Source organism: Oryzias latipes, chromosome 4 (genome assembly GCF_002234675.1).
Source record: "Oryzias latipes chromosome 4, ASM223467v1".
NCBI classification, from domain to species: Eukaryota; Metazoa; Chordata; class Actinopteri; order Beloniformes; family Adrianichthyidae; genus Oryzias; species Oryzias latipes.
This window is the reverse complement of record NC_019862.2, coordinates 15,276,995-15,297,962: the sequence shown is the minus strand read 5'-3', so window position 1 is coordinate 15,297,962 and position 20,968 is coordinate 15,276,995. Positions and strand designations below refer to the sequence as shown.

General features: G+C 36.2%; 1 protein-coding gene across 1 annotated transcript in view; it reads right to left on the bottom strand.

Annotated features, from left to right (window-relative positions):
• Window positions 1–915: 915 nt before the first annotated feature.
• anos1b (anosmin 1b) overlaps window positions 916–20,968 on the bottom strand; it is a 32,080-nt gene continuing 12,027 nt past the window's right edge. The window contains 12 exon segments of the mRNA NM_001104719.1: window positions 916–2,225; window positions 2,412–2,644; window positions 2,864–3,023; window positions 3,356–3,450; window positions 3,538–3,732; window positions 5,033–5,171; window positions 8,576–8,819; window positions 9,188–9,281; window positions 10,790–10,919; window positions 13,001–13,185; window positions 14,826–15,033; window positions 15,597–15,659. Coding sequence (NP_001098189.1) covers window positions 2,082–2,225; window positions 2,412–2,644; window positions 2,864–3,023; window positions 3,356–3,450; window positions 3,538–3,732; window positions 5,033–5,171; window positions 8,576–8,819; window positions 9,188–9,281; window positions 10,790–10,919; window positions 13,001–13,185; window positions 14,826–15,033; window positions 15,597–15,659 — 1,890 coding nt within the window. The 3' untranslated portion in view covers window positions 916–2,081.

Below are 20,968 nucleotides of genomic sequence, written 5' to 3'. Positions count from 1 at the left end.
TGAAATCGTTCATATTTCTTTCCTCGCTCTTTTTTCAACCGTTCTTATATCATTTTATGCTGCTCACTTTTGGAAATAACCATTTTCCTGATAATTAATTTTAATCATTTTGTTGGCTATTAAACCAATGTTTACCACCACAGTTGAGCAAAATCGGCATAGGAAATACTAAACATGTTTGTATATTTTTAGAAAAAGGCTAATTTTATTTAGAACTTTAAAAAAAACATATTTAAGAGGATCAAAGTAAAATAAGACGACATATTATGGGGGAAAATAGATATAGCTTTACTTAATAAAATTACAGGAGCGGAGATACAGGGGAACAAAGGGGGCAGTAGCCATCCTGCAAAAAGCTATGCCCCCCAATTTCTTATATATTAATCATTATTCATCATTAATCATTATTCGTCAAAATCATTACTGACAAAGATCAAAGCATAATCAATACAAGCATCGTTAAGCATTGCAAAAATAACAAAATAAAAATAGGAATACATTTACCAATAATTGAATTAACATTAAAGAAAAATAGCATGTTTTTATACGCCACTCTTCAGAAGTCTTCTCCCCCTCCCGCCCCTCTATATATAACGTTACAGCTCCGCCACTGTAAAGTTGCAGATTTTTTCAAAGCTTGATTTTTTTTCTTTTGTTCAACTATTAAATATAATATAAGAAAACAGTGCAATGAAGTCTCACAAATACTTTGCAACCTTTCTAAATGAGAACTTTCTTTATTTGGAACTTGGCTTTGAAGATGGTTGTAAGATCAACTCCAAAAGATACCAAACTTTTTTCAGTAGAACACAATCTTTAAGGTTCATTTATCCAGATTAGATTTCCGTATGCTGATGTTCTAATGTTTCTGAAATCTGGACATTTTTTAGATGATAAAGGCAGCTGCAATCACATCAAATTTCATTTTTATTTTATTGGCATGATGGTCGATTTCATGTGTAAAAAAAAAAGACATTCATTGTACATTTAGATGTTTTTGTAAGAAACGCTTTGGATAAGAAAATAAATAAAAAGAAAAGTAAAAAAGAAAAGCATTGAACTAAAATATGAACAGCAAAACAGTTCACACTTTGTTAATAGTACAAAAATGTGATATTTGTAAGCAAGGAAGAAAACAGTTTAAACAATAAAATTGTCATAAAAATACAGAACGAAAGAAAAAACATAATAGAGTATTGAACGCTTTAGTTTTTGAAGATGTTTACTTATCACGACTACTCCATAAGAGAAACACAGTTTGAACCTACATTTGGATTGTACATTTAAGATCAGAGCTCATCTCTGCTAGCATCATTAGAAATCAAAGACAACAGGTCTTTTTACAAGTTTCTTGGGCCAAAACAGTGTAGGAGGATTGATCCTATCAAAATCACAAGACAGATGCAGCCATGCAAGAACTCACACTATTCACATATTTAATGTACAGCACAGTAGCCAATACAGTCCATCAGCTCCAACAACAACAACAAGAACAATTACAAATGGTGCAACCTTAACAAAAATGCTATAAAAATAACTACATGTTTTTGTTAAAAAAAATAAAACTCCATGCCCTGTGACAGACTGGTAACCATTCCAGGGTGTATCCTGGCTTTACCCAACAGTTGCCAGGACAGTCTCCGGCAACCCGTGATCCCGAAAGGGAAATAGTGGGTTAAAAACTCCATAGGCTTCGGGCATTACATTTAAAACAGAAAAATAGAGGCAGAGTTTCAAGTTAACATACATAATTTGAAGCAAGTTAATTGTCTTTATCATGACTGAAAAATGTGTTTAAAGTGAAAATGTAATGCTTCTTTATTGTACACTTTTAGATAGGTCAGCTTTGAAGCTGAACAAAATCTGTAGCACAGTGAAAGATGGCAAAAAAAACCCCACACAGTTGAAGACATCCATGGATGCCAGCTGCAGCTTTGGGTTTTTGGCCTTGAAAATATATGCCCAGATGTTTAATGTACACATTTTTCTAAGCATATAAAACACATCTGCTACAAAAAAATATAAGGCTAAGAATTACTATGCATTGAGTAAAACTTTTGTCTTAATAACAGTGTTTCTACCTACAAGAGACTGGTGTTTATTGTGGGAGTATGTATGGTCTTTGAGACTGCAGCGCCCTTTCTGCCACCAGCTGTTAGCACCTGGAGTTGCAGCTGGTACACACTGCCTGCCTGAAGACCACGAACCGTTACCGATCTTTGAGTCTGTGAAAAACAAAAGCAAGGATGAAAATAACACATTTTAGATCATAAAGAAAAATCTCTGTAAACATTAAAATTTGCCTGCTTCATAAGAAACAAAAACACACTAAATCCTCCAGCTCCTCTTTTTCTCAAACAGTAAACAAATCCTCCCCTTTTCCCCAACACAAAATATTTTCTTTGCCTCACCGATGCAATGGTTTGAGTCTGGGAGATGAGAGCATGTTCTGGTCTGTCTACATCAGACTTGAGCTCAGATTGCAGAGTCCAGGTGAACTGAAAGCCCTCCACTGCTCCTGGATCGAGTGCATGCTGGGACATCCTCCAGCGAAATGTTGAAAGCAATGTTCCATTGAGTTGATAAAAATCTGCAGTCAGCTGTTCTGGCCGAAGTACCACCTTTCTGCCTGCTGGGAGGCGCTCTGACACAGAAAAAGAACAAAATTCTTTCAAAAATAATTTTCATATTGTTTGTACTTTTGAACAGTTTGTTCACATTTTCAGGTTTTTTTTAATATAATTGCATATGTTTATGTAAAGGGCTGATTCACAAGACAGTTTTTTCTTGTTATTGTCTGTGAGAATATAATAGTATAGAATCAGTGAAAGCAGGCAGTAAACATGTGTTAAGTTAATAGTACCTTTGGTGTTGCAGGCCAAAGCTTTTCCTCTGATGCTGATGGAGGAACAAGTTGGGGTCATAACCCAGGCAACAGCCTCAGACCCCGGAACCGCCTTCAATGCCACTGAAACCCGGTACTTACATGCAAAGTGCAGGCCTTTGATGGTGTGATGGGTGCCCTGCAGAAAGAGAACTACAGTTACAAACATGAAGACATTGAAACGCACACAAATTCACTGTTACAGCAGTATAATTGTAACGCTTTTGAAAATTTGCATAAAGTAAGAGCAATTTGATTTACACACAACAGTAACATAATTTTGGCAGATAATTTTAAGATTATGATACAGCTTTAAAAATTAACTTGTTCCATATAATCTCTTCACACTAGAATAGAGGAGATTTTTATATATATAAATCATCCTGGTGTAACATTCTAAACTTCTCATAACCTGATGTGATTTTTGACCAACAAACAAAGCAATTGTAATGCAGTAAATATCAGGTGTACCTGCACTGTTGTCATTTTCTCTTTGCTTGTTACATTGTTAATGCAGGTGTGTGGATGCCAACGCAAAATGTACAGATCTTGATGTTTTGGTCTGACTGGAATAGAGAAAGAAGGACGATCAGACACATATGCAATGGCTGAGATTTTGTGTGTAGACATTTCATGTTTCAACATGAACTTACAGTGGTGAGGCCACTTCCAGTACACCTTCACCTGCAGCTGGTTGTCATGGTAATGAGGGGCAGCAGCCTCCAGTCGAAGTTTTTCAGAGGGGACAGGGTTGACAGGTGAGTCGGGTTGAGACACAGAAGGGTAAGAGGGAGAAGAGGGTGAGAGAGATGATGAAGAGGAAGGGAGTTCGTTGGAAAAGTCTCCATCTTTGATATAAGTTGGACAAGGAGAATAACATTAGAAAAGCAGATGCAAATATATTTATACAGCATTTTTAAATACAAGCGTTGAATGGTGTTGCATGAAGTAAAAACAAAATCAAGAGAAGTAAAAGCATTAAAGTCATAAGACTAAAATGCATTAAAACGTGAACCTCAGTAAAGTTAAATCCTATAAATATTAGGTAAAACTGTGTGCATCAATAACAATTGAGTTTTAAGGTGTTACTTGAAAACAGGGACAAAAAAAACGCTTGTCTGCTGTTTGTAAGGTGTTTGGGTTGCAACAGGAAAAGGTCATCTCCTGTTTAAGTTTGCAGTTACTTTTGGCATACTAAGGAGGTGCCAGCCAGCTGACATTAGCACCCACGAAGGACAATGTGGATGATATATAAGAGGGATATGAGGGGACACTAGTGTTCAACATTTAAAATCAAAGGGAGTTTTAAAACGGATCTTATAATTCCCAGGTCATAAACTATGCAAGTTGAAAAAAACTGATGTGCAGCTGTGAAAGATTTCCTCTGTTTTGACATTAAAAAAACAAAACACTAATTAGCTTTACAGGATCAGACTCAAAGTCACTTGCATTGAAAATGAATCAATGCATAGACTATGCCCAATATTTATAAAAGTGTCTTGTATAAAGAGTAGGAAGTTCCATATAACGTTTGGTGTATGGTTTAGTAATCAAGCTGCAGCTGGCTATAACCCGCTGCTGAGCTGACCGACAGGTCACCTGTAAATACCACTGTTACCTTGACGACCTCATTAAGTTTCTACTGTACTTTGTGTTTCCGTGCAGCTGCGTGTAGACAGAGAAAGTCAGTAGAAGCTCTAAGCTAACTGGGAATCCAATCATGTATAACTCCATTCAAAATAGAAGCTGTATACATTTGTATACAAAGCATTCATTAATATGTGAGAAAGCTATTGACATGATTAACTGCTTTTTGGATTAGAGGTCCTCAACTATGAAGGAGTCTTTGTTCCCATTAGTACAAAATACAATACAAAATTAGAAAGTAGATCTATCCTGTAGCTTAAAATTCTTATTTGAGTCATATTTGTACATAACCTGCAAATGCATCATGGATTTTTATTTTACAACCCAAAAAATTGAGGTTATTTTTTGTAAGAGACAAAGTAACACCCGCAGCACTTCTAAGGCATTAAAAACGCCAATGCTTTATATGATATGAAATTACAACTTCAAGCTTTTGACTAACTATACAGACACTTTTGCCCATTTTTCATCTTCAGAAGTAAGGTATGTTTGTTCACAAACCTGCATTAGGAATAGTTGTGAAAACCAGCTGTGCTCTGTGACTTTTAAGTCTCTTTTGACCCCAGTAGGCAACCGACTGAACTGACAGGGAATAGGGAGTGCCAGGCAGAAGACCCTGCACCCACAACTCATTCTGCGCCTGTTACACATTAGGGAATAGAGGAACCTTGATTAAAGAGACTGAAATCATCCTTGGTTTACGTCCTTGTTGAAACTTTGGCAAAAGACGTTAAATCAAATCCAGGGAGGTTGTGTGATAAAATCTGTAACAGAAAAATGTCAGGATGTCACACAATGAGGATTACTATAGAAATCAGACCGGTGATGATTCTGTCAACTTCATCTACAGCTATAAATTGAACTAACAGTTTAGACCTCTTTTGCATTAGTTTGCCGTCTAATTGAGATTACTAACATGCACCGAGTCAATCTGCTTTGGTTCTGCAGATCTGTACAAAGAGATGACTGTGAGTTTATAGTTTAAAACATGTAAGGATAGACTGTAACAAAGGTTTAGACCAGTTACTCAATAACCCACAGACAAAGTGAGCTTAAGGAATTTCCTTTACCCACAAGATAGACAAAACATATGGCCTGTACAGCTGTACACAGGCGCATGTGTGTTGTGAAATTCAGAACACACAGACAGCCAGGATTTCTATTTCATCAGTCTCATTCTGATGGATGCATGTTTGAAAACAAGGTTAATCTGCTTTTTGTAGCACATTTGCGCACATCCACCAAAATCCCCTTGTATCTTATTTAAAGCTAAATTTCTCCAGTCCTGCATAAATGCCTGATTGACATTATATATGTTTTAAAAACACCCCAGGAATATATTATATTTCCCCAAAGGAGAGTAATAAATTACCAATGCTTAGAATGCTTTGAAAGCCAATTCATACAGTCTAGTTAAGGTATCCTGGATTTTCCTGTCTGCTGAGATGTTGTTGTTTTGTAGCTGTCAGTGAGAAACACTAGTTAGTGAGGCTCACTTTAATTCCAAAGCTTCAAGTCATGCAGAACTGGGACCGAATCTACAGATAAATGGCTCCAATGGGCAAAGTCTGGGATGACCACAACCACTAAGAACAGTAAAGTCCTAAACAGTCAGGATTTCATCACATGAAAGGCAACAACGAAACAAAAAAATGCTACAATTTTTATCATTTTTTTAAATCTTTTTTAGAGATAGTTAAATCCAACATGACTAACAGGTGATTTAAAAAAAGTCATAAAAGCATTCAGTGGAAATGCAAATAAATTATCTCTTAAGTGAAGACATATAAAGAAAAATACTAAATATTTATCATGATATCAAAACCAATTAGACAATTTTATGAAACATCAACCAGAAATGTGTTTTAAAATGTAGTAGATAGGATAGTTTTCTATGTATATTTGTTTCTGGAATGGGGAATATTTGTAATCGCCATTTCATTGAACAGAACTCTAAATATGCAAATAAAAAAGTTGGAGGTACCGATACACTCAGTCACTAACGCTCTCATGGGGCACTAAGTGGAATAATGTCGGTACATTTACAGATACTTTGAGTTAAACATATTGTCCAAATGCAAAAAAGCTCCCTCCCTCTATTGTCCATTTATTCAGCTGAGATGTCACTAAACTATTGTGGTGCAGAAATGTAAAATATGCTTGGTTTACAGCACTTGATCACAGTAATGTATTTTTATATTCATGACTGTTCAGCATTACATTTTCAACTAAACAAGCAGCACATGCCAAGAAGGTTTCAATTTCAGAAAGTAGACCAGAACTGGTTGAAATGCTTCCATTTCATGTTGATACCTTTCCTAATGTGAACATAATTACTTATCCTGGCTCAGTGCCTCACCTCTTCCTTCACTACTTAAATCTCACAATAAGGTATCAGAGTAACTTCTTGGCTTCTTTCTCTGCCCTTATCTGAAAAAGATCTTTTTTATTGGCCACAGAGGGATATGGTTTAGGTTGAAAAACTAGTCCATCCCTGCTTTTAAAAAATGGAATATAAACATCTGTTACTGAATTGTGTGTGTGGATGTATGTACCGGTACATAAAAGGTGGTGGGTGCTTCCCATTAGCCTTTGTGTCGTTCTATAAGACTGTTTCCATAACCTGGAAAAAGATCCATAACTTTAAGACTTTTATGTTTTTCAGATTTTTTTCACGAGCTTGTTGCAGGTACATATTTTTACATAATTTTCCTGGAAAGACATTTACATTATTCAAATCGTTTTCTGTGTTTAATTAGGTTTCACGGAGCCAGTTTTCTCAGAATTCAAGCTCAAACTATGCATTTCCGGCATATGTAATTATTTATTCTAGTCTACAATACCAGTTTAGCACAAAAGGTTGTAAAATAACTAGTTCTGTTTCAGGAGTACAGCACCTGCCTTTTCAAACTAAAACTGTATAGTTTAGACTGTATGGACAATACTCTATTACAAAGGAGTTTTAACAAAAGCTCTAAAATCTCAGCACAATTCCTAAAAAAGGCAAACTGATAAACAAACTGAAGGAAAAGCTGTAGAGCTTTCAAAAATTCTGAAAAAGTAGTGATCATGGCTTGGACATGTTTTTTGTGTCCTTGATGGCTCACAATTACGGAAAATCACTATTTATCGTGGATTTCTATGATTGGTCATGCAAGCTTTGTCACCGAGATGTGGTCTGAATATAAGGCATTAACTATGAAATGTAACGTACGTCATATGTATTGATTTACGTAAAATCTTTGTTGCAGAAATAACTTTGTGTTTTGATATGAGCTTTCTTATGCACAAGTATATTAGTGAATTTGCTTTTCTAATCCCTTTCATGGCTTACTGGAACCTGACCCTAAGTTCTTTTGTCCATAACAATAAAGTACAAGTGTGCACCTGTGCCCTGTTAGGCTGTTTTAAATTAAACTGCCACAAAGCTTTTAACAAGAAGATTAAAGATTTTTTTTTTGTCCTAGTTTTGCTCGTTCAAGTCATTAAATTCAGCCAGTAGGCGACAATAACCACTGGCTTGCTTGTGTTCAAACCAAGCCCCTTCTTTTTATTTTCATATTTTTGTCAGGAAGTAGACAGAAGACAGGAAGTACCAAATGTTACAGTTCCTCCAAATGATTCCAAAGCGGGTTTCAAAAGGGTGCAATTGCCCATAGGCTCTTATGTTGGAAAGTTAGATTTTAGCCAAATAAAAAAAAAACTGTCGTTTTCTAGGACATAGTTTCACCAGAAACTTCATTTTCTATATATACTGTATGACCTCCATCATGAAAAAAATCACTATAAGAACACGTATACAACATAACATAGAAATATAACATAGACATAACATAGACAAAACAGAAAACATAATTTTCATTGCAGTGGGTTTTTAAAAACACGTTAAAATAGTTAAATTCTTTCATTTTTTTAAGTTTGAAAAAATTGCATAAAAATTGGATTTGAATGTTTAGTAACAAAAGGTTAATTTGTCCTTAAAAATGTTTACAAATGTATTTTCATAATTACATCTTTTTATTTTTAGAATAAGTGCGTCCTTACCCCTGCAGTCAGAACAGTGTTGCTCTCTTTCTTCTTCTGCTCTTGTCTGTGTGAGTTTGTTGGCCACTTTTGCTTGTTTTTGTGCAATCTTTGTGCATTAGCTTGAAGTGAGTGTGTGTGTTTATGTGCTGTGTGTACATGTAGAGGCATCCAAGTGATTCTGTAGTTGCGAATAAGCAGGTCCCCCTCACTGGGGGGCTCCCAGTTCAACAGGACTGCCACTGTGGTTCCACTTTCACTCGACCTAAGGAGGGGAAACTGCATGTCAAACAACATCACAACAGGAATGTAAACAAAGTGGAAGCAGCAGTTTGAACTGTGCATGGGTTTACTAAAACTCAAAGAGGTATAAGGTTCAACAAAGGCATAATAAATTTAATCATGTCAATTAAAACGGAACTATTAGCTGAAATCTCTTTTTGATGTTTAAAATATATTTCAATCCAACAGATGAACTTCATGAAACTTCTTGGTAAACACAAATAAAGACAAAGATGATATATATTACTAAACCAGGGTAGAAAACTTTAAAAGCTTTATCTGAATTGCCATAAAAATAGCAACAAGAATTATTGTATTTTTAGTATAAGTAGTCTCAAAATATAATGCTACCTCTCTGTAACCTTCGGCATAAGTTGAAGTCCTGCCCAGTTTAGAGTTTGGTTGCTCACTCTGATGTTCATTGGAGGTTCTGGAGGTGAAGGATCTATAAAGAACGACAAAAAAAGAAAAAGAAAATATTTTTTTAAATAATGCAGACATTTGTTTAAAGATTAGATGTAAATCATTTCAGTTTTCACAAGAATTGTATAGTGGTGCAGGCGTGGAGCAGTCAACCTCTGAATGAAAAATTGCGGGTTCTGTTCCTGTCCACCCATGTGCCGAAGTGTCCATTGGCAAGACAATAAACCCCACATTGTTCCTTATGGGTAGGTGTAGTACAGTAAATATAGTAATCAAAGTCTGTTTTTGGCCTTTGTTGATAACCTATAAAAACTGTGCTTCCAAATTTAAATTTAATGGTAATGGTAAATTTTGTCGATTACAGTTTGCTTTACAATTGGTAAACATCAGCAAGGATTTATTAAGTTCAAGTTCATCAAAATAAATCTAAAAATCTGTTTAATGAAATCTTGATTTAAAAAATGTTAATAATCCCCCAAAATGTGGGAGCTTTAACCAACTTCAAGAATTTTCCAATAATTCAATATTTGGTGTTGCAGAAGAGTAAAACACAGAAGCCACTCTCATGGGACACAGCTTATTTTGTCTTTGTACTCAAGCCCACAAAGTCAATTAGATTTAAAGCATCAAAGGTGAGTGATACTGGAGAAGGCTTAGGCGCTTTCCAGTAGCAACCAAATCAAAGACCAGAGGTGACCACCACTGGAGACAGCTTGCATTTAACCTGAACTACTGAGGTCACTGATAAGTTAACTGTGTCTCATTGGATATTTAAACCAGAATGCTTTACAGGGTTAAAACTACCAAATGTATCTGACAAAAAATGCCTCCCCATGTCCCCCATGTCTCCAATGCTCCAGGATGTTCTGGGCCAATCAAAAGATCAAAGTTAAAGAAAGGTTTGCAATCATTTAGCCTGGTCTAATAGAATTGATTTCCTTTATGGAAAAAAAAGTCTCAGTACAAAGAGTGCAGTTTAGTTCTCAAGAAAAAACTAAAAGATTACATTTATCTCACTATTAAGTCTTACTTTTCCCTGACTCACAGACCTCAGCTGTAGATTTTACTTTGGGCATTAAACTGACTGTGAGGGTGGGGATCTGTGTGAATGACAGATGAAGAGCAAGACGGTCTCACTCTTACTTTCACCTTGACTCAATGACCCAAGCCTGGGATTTCATTTTGGCATCGAACCAACGGAGTACATTTGTGTATATGTTTTATACATGTAGCTCCCAGCATCTGCATTTGTGAGTATATTCTGTTTCCTGTCTGTGTTTTATGGACTGACAATTCTACTGAGTGAGCATTAATCATCTACTCTTGACTTTTTGACCATTTCACCAGGAAGCATTGAATCTCTCATTAAAAAAAAAAAAAAAACGTATTTGAGCGATAATCATTTTTTGTGCGTGTTCACCAAATATTGAAACTCACTTTGCGGGTTATAATGAAACATGCAGGAGTCATCATTTTGAGTGGGATGCTTCTAACATTTATCTAGAGAACCAAAATAAGTGTTTCCTTTACCTTTACTGGAAATGTAGTGTTTGCTGGGTGTGGTGAAACCTCTGCTACCTTGGCTGTTGACCGCTGCTACCCTGAACTGATACCAACGCTGAGGTCTCAAATCGGTCAGAAGAACTTCTTCTGAAAGAGTCTACGAACACAAACACTTTTAATGTAAACATGAAAAATTGTGTTTTTTTGTGTGTACAAAGAAATAAATTCAAGTTTTGGTTGAAACTATTACAACCAAATTTTTTTTTTATTGCCTGGATTTATTTATAACAATTTGATAATCCCAAACACCATTACAAGAAAACAAGAGAAGAGCTAAATTTGACTGACAGCTAGAGAGGTTACATGCTATATTATGACTTTTGGTCGACCAACAAGTCCAATCACTGACATTTTAGTTCTAAAAGAGACCAAATGGCAAACAACTACAGAAAAACAGGTTGAATTAACATAGAGAAACAAATATTGAAAAAATCTTTACAAAGTTTAGTCAAAACATATATTTTTTTTTATACTTTTACTATTAAATATTTATTTTTTTTACAAAAATATAAAGTAATACACATTTTATTCTGTAATGTGTTTATATTTTAGCAAGTGTTCCACAAAATATCAGCATTGAGACTCCTTAACAGCAAACTGACATGAAAAAATCTTCATACTGAAAGTGCCTATCCAAAAATTTAAAGAAGGGAACACTGAATGACATGCAGCTGTTCATTATTATGCAATATATGCACCTGCACAAGATGTCAAAACAGCAGCAGATGTTCATACATTATTCATTAAGGAAAAAGAAACAGCAATTCTTGTAAAAGGTCAGTTTGTGTATAATGCTTCATATTGTTTGATGGAAAAAAAAACTATTGCCACATCAATGCCTAAAGTGATCTGTCAGAAATAGATCTGTTTTTGTTTGAAATGTTGAAACATTCAAAAACACACAGCTTCTCTGTTGTAGAAGAAGCTGCAGCAGCACCAGAATATCCATGATTCCCCAGTTGACAAAATTAAAGGTTATATTAGTAAAGAATGAACATTTTTACAGGTTTTCCACCGTGGAATTTAGTTTAGTTGATCCACATTTAAAGGTCCCCCAGGCTGCATCACAGTGGGTACTGCACTGGTCTCCAAACCACTAAGTGGTATGTTCACCTTAATGGAGTTTACAGGTCTTTGCATTAGGAGGGGCAACAGGTGTAAAGCCAAAGTGAAGTGTAAATTTAATTAGCAAATCAGTTTTCAAATGACTTTGCTGCACAAAAAAAGAATAGACAGACTAAAAAGTAAGTGTTTACCTTTATAGACGTGTTTGTGTGAAAGACTAAAAAGATTAAGTAGAAACGTGTAGCAACTTGGGTGTCTTAAATAGAAGTATTAGGCCTACAACAACCATAAAATTAAAACCATCAAATGAAGAGAGACAGAATAGACCTCCTTGCTGTTAATAGTAGAGTAAAACGTCCTCATCAGGTTATGGAAAAAGCATTTAAAGATTGATTTTTTTATTGTCTCCCTGATAGAGCTAATGTAATCACTGTTTAAATGCTACACACCCAAATTCTACTACACACACATATGCACCACACACAAGCATGAGGTGCCATCTATTTAAGTTCATAATGAGCATTCAGTCATTCAGTCAGCCCATGGAATGACTGTGGCTGCCTGCGGTTCATTTTTAAGCTCTGCTTATTTACCTAACCTCACACAGGCACACTCATGGACAACAGACACATATACACACACACAGACCCAGGTTTACCCTGGCAGAGAGGTAGACTGACTGGGGTGAAGAGGTTTAGACAGTAAGGCAGCAGACTGCTGAGGTGGAAACAGTGTAACATCAATCCATCTCCACTGCTGAGATGTTGAATCATTCAAGACAAACAGAGATTTATGAAATAAACATATAACACATTTTATGGTGTTGCTTCACTTTCTAAGACACATGGAAACTTTTTTATGCCATTCCCCTACCATCAGTGCTGTTAAACATAAACAGCAATACACTGTGCTGTTAAATACATGTTTTCACTGACATTTGGTCTATTTGCATTATTATAGCATCTTAGAATTTACTATGGAACACATTTCTGCCACAGTCATGGTATTTTTCAAATGAAACCCTTATTCGTTGCCTCAGTATTAAATCATTATCATTGAAACACCTCAAACTTCAACAAGAAAATAAAGACAAAATGTTACTGCAACATTTACCATGGCAACAGCAGACCACGGAGAAGCATGGTCTTCACTGGGGTGAATACCAATGTTCCAGCGGGACTCCAGGAGGTAAACGACTGGCTCCATGCTGACGTTGAACTTGGACACCCACCCTACCTTCACGTGTCCCTCTGAGTCCTCTGTAAAGCTCATCTCTCTGCGAGGCTTTAAAGGAACACCTGCAAGATTAAGGCAAGACGGCTGCGTGTACATATCAATATAGTTACAAAATCCAGTAAAAAGCAGAGACAAGTAACCATTTTCTTAACCGCTATATCTGTTTTGGGGTCCCAGGGTTGCCTGTCCCGGTTACTGTTGGGCAAAGGCGGGGCACACTCTGGACACGTTGCGATACTGTTGCAGGGACTCAATCACTCCCACACACATTAGAGTAACCTGTGAAGCATGTTTTGGCACTGTGGGAAAGCCAGAGCACCAGGAGAAAACCCATACATGCACGGGGAGAACATGCAAACTCCACACAGAAAGGTCCCTGCCGGGATTCGAACCACTCACTATAAGGCGAGAGCGCTAACCACTCCTCCACCGTGCAGCCTGCAAGTAATCCAGATTTTATAAATCTGCACTGATACTAAATAGCATTCGGACCCCATAGGAAGATTGGACTTTACTAAAGGCACGTTTGTTGCCTCTGTGTACGAAAAGTGCAATACAAGTAAAATTGGCTTTCCCCCCGAAGTTGTGCTTTTATGCTTCGTTCACAGCTGGTATGTGATGTGACGTTTAGTTCGTGGTGTTTACAGTGGAAAAGCAGGGAGGAGAATCATCTCTTTTCTTTCTACTGCTTGCTAGCGCATGTCCGCCACCTTCAGTGGGAGAAAGCTTCGGACGAAATGTTGAAGCGGTGCAAATCTTGCGAATCTTACTTCAGGCTTTTTCTTTCAAAGCTCTGTTGAGACATATGAAAGACTTAGTGTCATAAAACTCTGGCCAGGCAAAAACCACAATTATTCATTTCTCCTTTATGATCAATTTTTAAATGATTGGCACTTCCGTGAATTAAAGGGGATGCCATCCACATGTCACCATCCAATTCGTATGCCTGATTGGTCAAAGTTCAACCTGGTTTAACTTTCAACGCGTGTTAAATGGCCATGTATTTTGTACGTAGAGCCCGGAAACGGTCATAGAAACTGGGGTAAATGTGTGAACGTGAGAGTTTTGAAGGTGGAAGCCTGAAACATGCATTCACATGTGTTTACATAGACTTTTCATTGAAAGCGGTTGCTTGAACGTGCGTTGCTGAGGGCGATGTGAATGTAGCTTTACACTAACCAGTTTCCTTTTGCACTAATGGGTTGGATTTAATGGTTGAAGGATTGCAGCTCAGAAGTATTCAGGCTTCAAATCAATGCAATAAACTCTTATTTCAAACTATATTAGCAACAGTGTTATTTTCAGTGTTATAACTGCTCCATCCATAGTCAAACAGAAATAAACAGTTAAAGAAATATCAGTTAAGTGCTGAATGGTGCTTATTGTTTTTTGCTAAATTTCTCTGGCATTCAAATTCCTTTCAGATTTCAGGTCTACGTGGGAATTGACAGGTTGAGAATTATGGAGTTTTTTCAATGCATAACCATAAATTTCAATATTTAGCCATATGGTCATGAAAAACATAATAAAATAAATATTTAACAGAAACTTTCTAAATGGACAAAATGTGAAGCCAAATAATTTAAACCATTAACAATCCACAGTGCCTACTTTCCAAAGGACAAGGACAAAAAAAACCCTTGATAACAGCCAGTTGTCAGGCTTGAAATACTAAAGAAAGCTGTCAAGGAATTGCTTTTACCTTTATATAAATTGGCTGGAGCTTGACAGGTGTGTCCACAGCCATTAAAGCAGCACTTTCTAGAAGAAGGGCAGTGCTGGTCTGATGAACAGCTCTCCACACAGGCTGCAGCAAACCCTGTGGCTCGCTGCGGCGGGGGGCAGTCTCCCTGACGAGACGACCTCAGGGAGGCCAGAAACTCCCTGCTTGTCATGCATTCTGTCTGCTTCTGTAGGAGAGGTGGAGAGTGAGCATTAGTGGGGGATATTATTATCACTATAACAGCTAAAACACTAAGCGGTTGGGTAAAATAACACCCAAGAGGGCACAGAGGATAGGTGAGAGTGTACCCTGAAACTTCTAGTAAGTACTGCTAGAATGTAGTCTTTGAGTTTCGGCTCAAGGACTGTGGGAGAGAGTGTATATTTATGTGTGCACACATGGCTGCATTTCAGCTCGACGTAAACACAAGCTTTTGTTAATAGCTCTAATTTACCCCGCGTTCTTAAACAGCCAGCAAGTCAGCCATCCAAATAGTAACATGCTTGAGCTATTGTGATGAAAAGCTAATCTTTTCAAAAAACCACAGCAACTACATTTCAAAATAATCATTTAGGGCCACACACAAACATAAAAAAGCACATCAAACTGTGGTGAAATTCAATCTATACATTGGAAAGACTTGAATAACTTTTATAATGCACGTATGAATGTTTGCACATAAAAAAAGGAGAAAACATGTTGATAACTTGTGTTTGTAAAGCAGGAGTGACAGTGGATTTTCCATCCTACCTCACAGGCCTTTGGTGGTAGGACCGTCCTCGTTTCCCACAGTTCTTCACATGGCTGAAGGCACTGCAAAATTAAGGGCAAAGAAGTTAATAAAATGATAAGACAACCTGTGCTCTTTCTGACTATAGTTGAAAAAAGAACAAGCACATTCACCAGAGTATTTTTCTCAAATGGCTGAGATATGAAGAGAACATAAAAAATGAAATAAAATGAGTGAATATAAAAATCACATAGTTGCAGCAACAGATTTCAGCATTTGAGCCAGTAGAGCTCTTACAAGCAATACCCACTAAATAAAGCACACAGTCTTCTGGTTTGCCACCTCACTGAACTGGTGAATGATGGCTCTTACTAAATTAAAACCAGACAACATATAAAAACTGCGGTTTCACCCTCAACCTCCAACCCACTCCTCTTTTTTTCCTGCCTGTCTGTCTGTCTCGCCTTTGTGCCTGGCTTCAATCATTTCCCTCATTCCATCTTAACGACTCAAAAAGAGGGAAAAAATGGTCTAAAAATATGACAAAAAATAATGTTTTTGCACAAATATATAAGGCCACTGTTGAGTAAAATTAGCTCAAATAAAACCTATCCATGCTTGTTTAAGAGAGCTGGTCTGGACCTTGTGGGTAGTGTATTTCTTTAATGAAATGAGGTAGATCAAAAGCCGTAAAAACTTGATTTTCATGTGCAAAATGAACAAAGAAACACAATAACGCATAACACATGCAGCATCTTTACAACAAGAACAATAAAGCCACATGTGCAATGATTCCTAACCTGAAGGGAATAAAATAAAGTATCTGCATGAAACATGATTATGGTTTTATTTATACTTTCATTCATTCAGTCACAGTGAGTCAAAAGCAGAAAAGGGAAAAATTAAAGTCCCACTTAAATCATCTTTTGCTTTATTTAAAAAGTAATCCCAGTTGTCTTTGATTATGATTAAGCGTAAGCCTGCTCTCACTTACTATCATCCCTTTGTTTAAACTCTCTCCTGTTAGTTACAGCGCCTCACAACCCCAACCTAACATTAGCCGTGCAAAAAGAAATGGCGAGCAATATTGAAGCTATCCAGTCGTACAGTTTTGAGCCAGATGTCGGCTCAGACGATCAAAACAAAGATGAACATGGATGGATCTTCTCATCTGCAAGTGAATGCATTAGAATTGAGCAGAGCAGGGAGCTTATTTGTGCTGCTCCTGATTCAAAATATTTGAATAAAAAAAATACAAAAAAAAGGCATTTTAATCGTAATTTTTTTTTTTTAATTTGTGTCCTCAAGCATGAGAAAAAAAGCCATGAGAACATATTAAAAACACAGAAAATCAAAATTTTCATTGGAGTGGGTCTTTAAAGAAAAAAAACTGCCTGACATTAATATAAAAAATATGATAATATTCAGTTTTACAATTCCCTAAAAAGTAATAAACTTCAATTTCATGCGGTATTTACAGGTTGCATTTTTACAACAAAAGAAAACACAACTTTTGTCTTGATTAAAGTGTTGTTGTTTTTTACATAGGGACGAAAACTCCTGCTTTGTGTTTTGTTTCTAAATTAAATCATCTTTATTGTCATTGTCACAAGTACAAAATTAAGTTCAGTTTAGTATATTTTAACTCTTTTTTGTTGATCTCTTTTTGCATAAATATATTTACTGCTGCTGTTTTCATGAAAAATGAGTAAAAGGGACTACCTTTTTGAAAGAAAACATTAGAAATTTTCAACAAGCTTGACTTTTTTTAACTTAAATTTGCTGTAACTTTTAGTACAGTCTTTTGCTGACTAAAAAAAGATTTTTCACAGATAATACAACGCATGTAAATGGTGAAACCAGATATTTGAGGTTTATGTGCTCCCCTGGGCTGTGTCTCTTGACCACATGCAGCTTTAAGCTTATGCTTGTCAAACTCTCCTTCACAGAGCAGCTACCCAAGGCGTTTACTCTCAACCAAACCTGCTGCTCATCAGTAACACAACATTGGTATCATCATCATCCCCTCACTTTTCTTCTTTATCCCATTTTTTATATTATTTCTTGAGTTTTTTATTAAAAATGCTGATTTCCTTTCGTACTGCCAGTGCTTATCAAGTGTTTTTATAGAGAATATCTATATAATGCAACAGAGTAATTTATGAAATGATTTAGCATCTTTTTTTTTTTTGCTCCTTAACTGCCGCCTTATTTAAAGATAAATAATTTTAGGATGCCTAATGTTTTTATTTTTAAGATTTAAAAGTGCTATTATTAGTCAACTTCATTTAAGAAACTCCGAACAAATAGTAGTAGAGGTTAAAAGCTATTAAATTCACTGACAATGAGACAGATAAGTCCCCTTGAAAAATAATACCTACACCTTACACACAAATACCTTTTACTTGCTGTAAATCACTGAAACTAGATGAGGTTGTAAAAAACAGACAGTTGAAATTAAAGAAATGTGCTTGTAAAGGAAAGCTCAGTATACACAGGTTGGGTAACAGGTTGACTTTGTTACTGCTTAACATTGCAACACATGTAACAACAGAGACAACATTAATATTGATTCCATGTCTGTATGTTTTTTACAAATTGTAAAAAGGGCTCCTCAGATTTCTGTGTAGGAATTAATCACACACTAAGTTTGTCTTCTCTGCCGTTTTATGCCCTCAACTGCTACAAATGAGAGATGACAGCCACACTCTGCAGTGGAGTTAGGAGAAAGATGGAGCAGTGAAGGAGGGAGGTAGATAAAAAGGGTAAAGAAGTGTTGGTTGAAAATGAAAAAAAAAAAGATGAAAGATCAAAATAGTAAAACACGTCGGAATGATGAAAAGATGGAGTGAAGGAGCTACAGAGACACCAGATGGACCCATTCTCCATACATGCCCATGGGGTGAGAGGATAAATGAGCAAAACTGGCTTTCATAGTGTATTTATTGTTCTTGTATGAACAATGTTCAAAAGCCACCTTCCTAAATATAACCAAATGTTGCTTTTTCTATTTTGTCTTGTTCCACTTTACAGTTTTAGCAGAAGGATGAAAAAGATCACAGGCTTTAAAAAGAATGAATGATAAACCCCAACCAGAAGTATTCCAAACTCTTTCTTCCATCACCTTTCCTGACGCATTTTGATTGTTATATATAAACTTTAACAGCTTCACCCCCCAGACTAGCAAACACGATGAACCAATAATCCCCATTTCTTCTGGCTTGTTCTCCAGATGCCAGGTGAAGAGACACCTGGGCAGATTTACTACGGCTGTAACAGGCTTCAGGTCCAGTTGGTCTCAGTGTATTGAAATCTGAATGCATCCGCTTTATGGTTCCCGAAACTAGTCAGGTTTAAGAAGAAAAGTTAAAAGGAGGCTGTGGAATTTGTGCTGTCGTATTTCAGATTTGAAAAGGTCATCTGGGTGGTTGGAGCCATAAGAGTATCATTGCACTAGTAGTGTGTGCTGTGGCATAGACTATCATCATGACTACAAAAAAGGTTCGGAAAATGACAGCTGATTTTAGAAAATGAAATAGAATTATGTGTTAGAAACATTTCAAAGTCTTGCAGTTCATCCTCTATTCCATAATCTAACAAATCTGTCTCTTCCATAAACTACTTTGATGTCACAAAGAGACATAAAAATAAATATGGAGCTTTGCAGATTTACTAATATGTACATGTTTCACTTTTTCCTCCCCTTTACATTGTATTTGGAAGTTTTCATTAGAAACATTGTTAAGAAATAACTTTACATTGAAAGCCCAAAAACTCTTTGGAATTTAAAAGTTGGATGCAAAAAGTCAAAACATCCCAATTAGGATAATTAAAACTTTCATTCAGGATTACGACTTTATCTCTTTAAATCACTATAAGTCTTTTTTTAGATCTGTGGTTAAACAAGTTTCACATAGAACAAAATCCATGTTAGTAGAGGGCAAAGACCATAAGCTCACAAAGTCTATAATCTCTTCACCTTTCAAAAACCTCAATGAACACAAACCTCCAAACCCTTAAACATGTCAGGACCACTCTGCTGCACAATTAGTTATTTTGATTCATTTTGACAGTTGTAGCTTAAGTCTGAAATATGTGTGTTTCCAAAATTATTTATTTTGGTTTGCTCAGCATGATGAGCTTTACAAATTGGGCTGTATCCACTTTCAACAGAATATCAAGGAGTGTGGATGAAAAACTTTGCAATTCAAGCAGAATGCACTCCATGTCTGAGCAGCTCAGGCTAAGAGGAAAGGTTTAGTTGAAACAAATAAGGCTGCTTGTTGTTAAGTAACATCAAACTACTGTGCCTATGGACAAAAAAAAACCTCAAAGTTAGCTTTAAAATATTTTACATAGTAGAAAAACTCATAATTCAATATCTTTTATATTTATAGTCTGCGTCTTTATTGAAACAAAAACAGCTCATAGAAGCAGAGGTAAAGGGCAGAGGCACAAAAGCAGTGAGATTTTTTGGGTGGAGTGGGGTCAAGTGTATGTCAAAGCTTTGTTAGATGTTTCTGCTCAGTTTCCTGTCCAAAAGTTAGCTGCTGGAAGTTTTTGAGTAGTGCTGCTCCAGGCTGCTGTTGACATTAACCCCTGCTGACCCCATAATAAATGCACACAGTCACTACTGAAATACGTGCGGCGGAGCTCCGAATGCAACTGCCTCAGTGTTCCCTTTATTCTGCTGTCATAAGAATTTGTAGCAAAGTTTGTAAAATGTTGTAAGAAGTGAAATATGACTTTGTTTCCAGCTGGGTTAAAGATTTTTAGACTGGTTTGAACCTGAACCTTAAGTTCATGCGATACATCAATACAGAGCCAGACAGAATCTTTTTGGTGTTTTTAAGTAGTAATTGATATTAAAGGTCAGGAGGTAAAAGTTCACTGAGAATAAGATATTTTACATGAATAAAAATATCAATAACAGCATCCGTATTCCTGTCACGTCATTAAAAGAGGCTTATAAAAGGCTCAAAACTATGTCTAAAAACAAACCCCATTTTCTCTTCTAAAATGACATAAAAACAACAGACTCATTGCATAAAACAGCCACAGTATTGGAATAAGTGAGAAAAACATATACATGCTTGGAAATGCAATGAATTCTTCTGGCAAAGGTAATGACTGAAGAAAAGGATCAGTATTTGCTGTATTATAAATGAAAAAAGGGAAAGACATGCCCTAAAATTCTACCACCAAGTTTAACTTAAGAAAATATTTAACCCTTTCAAGCTGTGTGAAGCTAATGTGCAACATACCATTAAATCCAGGACTTAACTTAATTTAGTATCACTTTGAATGGAAAAATAATTAAACAATCTTTTTTTTTATATTGAAGGGATGAAGGGGTTAAAACAGATATGCTTTTTTTGTCATTTTATTTACC